Source organism: Neltuma alba, unplaced genomic scaffold, assembly GCF_004799145.2.
Source record: "Neltuma alba isolate B1F8T4 unplaced genomic scaffold, ASM479914v2 tig00004862_pilon, whole genome shotgun sequence".
Taxonomy (NCBI): Eukaryota; Viridiplantae; Streptophyta; class Magnoliopsida; order Fabales; family Fabaceae; genus Neltuma; species Neltuma alba.
Genome location: NW_021633885.1, coordinates 188,564 through 193,879, shown reverse-complemented (window position 1 = coordinate 193,879; position 5,316 = coordinate 188,564). Strand labels below are relative to the sequence as shown.

General features: G+C 39.5%; 1 protein-coding gene across 1 annotated transcript; it reads left to right on the top strand.

Annotated features, from left to right (window-relative positions):
• Positions 1-1,073: 1,073 nt before the first annotated feature.
• On the top strand, positions 1,074-4,122 carry LOC114745960 (uncharacterized). The gene is made up of 3 exons (XM_028934142.1): positions 1,074-1,229; positions 1,704-2,074; positions 2,163-4,122. The coding sequence occupies exons 1-3, from the start codon at positions 1,074-1,076 to the stop codon at positions 4,120-4,122; spliced, it is 2,487 nt and encodes an 828-aa protein (XP_028789975.1).
• The last annotated feature ends 1,194 nt before the right edge of the window (positions 4,123-5,316 follow it).

The window sequence follows — 5,316 nt, the reverse complement described above, 5'->3', positions numbered from 1 at the left end:
ATATAAGACATATTTCTCATATTTATTAATTTTTTCTAAATTAACCTTATGAATATTCCTTCAACCATAATAAAGGAAATGAGGGAGGAAGGATATCAAGAAAGATAATTATAGTATTTTAGAAAAAACATGTCATATTTATTATAATTAACTAACTTACCTAACTTCCTTAATCTAATTAAATTAGTTAAATATGTTTTATATTTAGGATAAGAAGAGTAGATATTTAGTCATTCAATTCAATTCTAGAATTGTTAACAAAAAAAGTAATCACATTAGGATCTTAAATGTTGATAAATTATTTTCAAATGCTAACATATTAAGTTTAATTAATTTTCAAATCAACTATGATTGTTTCAAAAAATTAGCAATTTTAAAATTAAAAGATTAAAAATACACTTTTTAAAGTTTACAAATCAAATTAAAATATTGTATAGAGTTAAAGTTAAAGGATAAATATATATTTTTGCCATTATTTCAGAGTATAAAGAGGCAACTTTTCATGTAATTACTTAATTATTATTTTTGAGCTCGTATTCAAAAGTATCTTTTCCTTTTTATTCCTTCAATTCTGCTAGCTTGATTTGCCTGGAACAGTTCGTCGTGATATGCACTGTTATAATTAAACGCGCCAAGTTCTTCACATATCATATATGATGTCCCCCTTCCTAAGCCTCCCCTTAATATTAACTACTTGTTATAATTAAATTCACCAAGTTCTTCACTCATCAAGGAGAAAATTAATCCTGTAGAGGCACACATATGAATGCATTACAGTGTTAGAAAAAAAATAAGGAGCTGAAAATGATACCGATGTTGTCCTGTGACTGTATATGAATTAATATGATGTCTCAAGAAATTAATGTGCTTTCCAACACTGACGTCGAAAGGCCAAGTTGCTTAATTTTAGTATTAAAACTACTCAGAATTATCGGCCAGTATATATTGTTAATATTTAAATAATCAAGGGAAAATGACAGATAAAGAAGGCTGAAATAATAAAATGCCAGAATGGGAAGCTAAGCAAATGTATTACCAGATAGGGAAGTGTTGCCTGATTTGGGATTATGCAAATGTTGCACAATTACAAAACAGCCCCTCATATGCAAACCGAAAAAGTGACCGGTGGAAGTGTGGAAGTTGTGGCGGGAGCTGGAGGAAAAAGTTGGGAGGGACCACGAACGTGGGAGCATGAACGCGCGAAGCAACAACTGAACGACGGAAGCGAGGTTAGTATCCAGTGACTATATTGTTCGCCTGTGTCTTTTGTCCCTCTCCTTTATGCGCCGGTTGATTTTCCTCTTCCCGTTGGATGGCAATGTCGTCGATGTGGGGATGGTTTTGAGGTGGAGAGGGTGGCGAAGCATGGAGACGGCGTGGGTATATAGAAAGTGTGGGGGGAAGGACGGTGATCAGAGGGTGAATGCAGGGGGAAGGAAAAACACTGAGGGAGAGGGGTTTGATGGCGTCACAAGTGGGTTAGAGTGATTAGTGTCAGATAAATGGACAATGTTGGAGGGAGATTCGAATAATGGAGTGGATTGATTCTGAGAAAACGAAGCATTAGTGTGGACAGGAAAGAAATGATTGTTTTGTTGCAAATTATAAGCATGAATGTGTCAAACCCTAAGTTGGTCGTGTAAGTTGATGATGATGGTATTAAGTCATATAATCATTCGACTTCTGTTATGTTATCAGTGCAGGTAATGAAGATAAATGAATTTGCAGCTGGGTCATCTTGTGGGAAGGAGCTGTTCTGTTATTTTCATGTGGGGGGGAAATTTGTGACAAATGGTGAAGGTGAAGTGAGATATAATGGAGGTGGCGTGAGGTTAAGAAGCATTAAGGATGGGCTGACACTTGATGAATTGAGGCTAATGATATCTGAGTGGATTGGTGGCGATGGAAGAAATTATGACATTAAGTACACAGTGGCCTTTGATGAGAAGACATTGATTGACCTTCATGACAATGCTGAAATGTATAACCTCTTTCAATACAATGGGAACAGCGGTCATGTGTATGTCGCCGAAAAAAGACAAGTGGGTCCCCAACCAAGGGACAATGTAGAAATGTAAGTGGAGTTTGTCCTAACTATTTGTTGTCATTTATGAATTTCTTCTTGTCATTTGTGTTAACGAGTCTTGTCATTATGAATGCAGAACAGAGAGATTCATGGGCATGTCACAGCAAACTGAACTGGATGCGTCTCCCATTAGTTTGTGTTGTGATTATGGCTGGCTCAGTGAAGAAAATGCTCGTGAATGTGACAATGATGAAATAAGTGGGCCCCCTAATGTGGATAAATCTATCGGAGCTGAAGATACGGATGGTAGTGAGATGGTTCATGCGGAATGGAGGGGACTTTTAACAGGAGTGGGCCAACGTTTTCCTAGTGCAGATGTATTTCGGGTGTCTGTATACAAGTTTGCACTTGCAAACAAGTTTGTGGCCAAGTATATGAGGAATAGCAAGGAATTCATGTCGATAAGGTGTAAAGTTGAGGGTTGTCCATGGAAGCTATGTGCAAATCATGTGGGGAAGAGTTGTGATGTGCTACGAGTGACGACATTTATAAACCGGCATGTTCATTCTGCCCAAGATAGCTTGGACGTGATGCATAGTGGAAGAGCTAGTTTGAACTCATCAATAATAATTGATGAGATGAGGGATCATGCAGACAAGCGCACTTCTGAGATAAGGAAGAGGTTGAAACGAGAGTATGGGATTGATCTAACATATAAACAGGCTTATAGAGCAAGAGAGAAGTCACTGGAAGACATATATGGCAGGCCCGAACAATCATACATGCTCATACCATGGCTATGCGAAAGGATAAAGGAAACAGATGAAAAATCAGTGGCTGAATGGACTGCTATTGGGAACCGGTTTGAGCGTGTTTTCATTGCTTACGGGGCATGCATTGAGGGTTTCCTGGGTGGCGCGAGGCATATTATGTATGTTGATGGAACTCACTTAAGCGGACCATACAAGGGGACAATGTTGTCAGCTTCAGCTTATGATGCAGATAACGAGCTGCTGCCATTTGCAATTGCAATTGTGAAGGGAGAAACACTAGATGACTGGACGTGGTTTTTCTATATGATAAAAAAAATCCTGGGTTCTGTGGAAGTAACGATTGTATCAGATCGACACAATGCTATCATCGGAGGAGTGGCATCAATCTTTGGGGGTCAAAGGCATGCCTTTTGTTATAGACACATCAAGGAGAATTTTAGTTCAGAAGTTATGAAAATGAATAAGGGGCAAACAAGGACAAATGGCCGATCAAAGGAGGATGCACTATATTTATTGGATAAAATTGCATACGCAAGGACGGATGAGAAATTTGAGGCAGCAATGGATGACATGAGATCCTTTTCTCCAAGGCTATTTGATTGGCTTATTCATCATGGGGATGTAGATAGGTGGGCTAAAAGTAGGTTCCCATATAAAAGATGGGACAATATTACAACCAATATAGCAGAATCATTCAATGCATGGATGGTGAATGAGAGAAAGCATACTGTACCCCAATTGATCTATGAGCACCGAGATAAAGTTGCAAGAAAGCTGCATGCCTCCTATGTGGGTATGACCAAATGGAAGAATTGCGTTGGTCCAAATATAGAGAGTAAGGTGCTGGATATGGTGGCTGGGTCTGACCATATGTATGCTGAAAATTATGGTGGGGGAAGAGTGAAGGTGACAACATCACGTGGAGACCATCGGGTTGATCTTGGACTACACCAATGCAGTTGCAGATCTTGGCAAATGACGGGGATCCCTTGTTCCCATGCTTGTGCTGCCATCAAGATTGTGCACGGCAATGTTTATGATTATATTGATAATTGCTATAAAAAGTCATCACAAGAAAAGATCTATGCTCGCAGTATGATTCCTGTGGTAACAACAGACATGCCTCACCCAAATGACTACTATAGAATAGAAAATGTCAGTGAGCAAGTTTTCTTGCTACCTCCCATGACATCCCGACCACCAGGAAGGCCAAAAGTAAACAGGGATGAATCACAGTTCCAGAACAAACGGATATACCACTGTGGAAGATGCCACCAGCCTGGACACACAAGGAGGAATTGCAGAAATCCTAACCCATCATGAAGTTTCGAGTACAGTGGGGATGGGTCATTTTTTGGTGTACATAGTTGTATGCTCCGCCCTTGTCAACTTTTTTGGGACTGGGGTTGTAGTTAGGAGCTAGGTGGAGACATTTTTTTGTAAGTAAGCTGATAGTTATTTCAGTGATAACGGAGCATTAAGTGTGGCTAGTATCTTAATGTCCACTTGTTGAATACATGAAAGGAAGTTACTGTTATGGGGATGTTAGCTTTTGTTAATGGCGCATTACTTGTTGTCATTTTTAAATTTGTTCTGGTCATTGGCAGTGATGCTATCAGCATAAGCTGACAGCCGTGTTGAACTGATGTTGTAAAATCAGACCAGGTGATCCTTGTCATTATCGCTGTCATATTCGCTTCACTTCGTGTCATTTTTAAATTTGTTCTGGTCATTGGCAGTGATGCTATCAGCATAAGCTGACAGCCGTGCTGAACTGATGTTGTAAAATCAGACCAGGTGATCCTTGTCATTATCGCTGTCATATTCGCTTCACTTCGTATCATTTTTAAATTTGTTCTGGTCATTTTCTGTTGGATACCAACAGGATATATTGAAGTAAAATTTAGTGACCTGAACAAAAAATGAAAACCAATAGCACATGTCCAATGGGGTTGTTGTCAGCATCTGTTTTTGTGTGGTTAAAACCAGATTCATTCATGTCACTGGGGAATAAATTGGCATCATGGTTCTCAACTATCATACATTTATGGACACCAATCTTTGTTAACCATAACAATACACAGTAAATTTTTGGTCAGCCTACAATGCACATTACATACAGCAATCTAACAGAGGACAAGTGAATTATGACCCTAACATCGAGACACCTAAGACCGACGCCTTTTCTTGGACTTTGTGCTCTTGGTTGGTTGTGGTCGTCGAATAAGGGCCAATGCCTCGTCACGTTTTTCATTCTGTTCATGATTGACCAACCACCATGTCAGGTCACGACGAAAGCCAGCAACTTCTTCCTCTGTGTAGGTAAGGGTCACACCAGGTTCCCATCTTCTCAGCCACATCATGCAGTGCACCCCACAATCCCTCCTGTGGACGCAACAATATCAGCACAGTTAGTTAACACATCTGACATGTGCATTTACCCCACAGAAATCGAATTTGACAAAACTGACAGGTTATTCTGCTGGGGAACTGCTGCAAATATCATGGGAGACATTG

Bases quoted from the DNA above. Each gene is read 5' to 3' on its own strand.
- LOC114745960 (XM_028934142.1), top strand. From the start codon at position 1,074: ATGTTGCACAATTACAAAACAGCCCCTCATATGCAAACCGAAAAAGTG. The intron at 1,230-1,703 runs GTTAGTATCCAG...TTATCAGTGCAG, and splicing joins AACTGAACGACGGAAGCGAG to GTAATGAAGATAAATGAATT. The intron at 2,075-2,162 runs GTAAGTGGAGTT...TTATGAATGCAG, and splicing joins CCAAGGGACAATGTAGAAAT to AACAGAGAGATTCATGGGCA.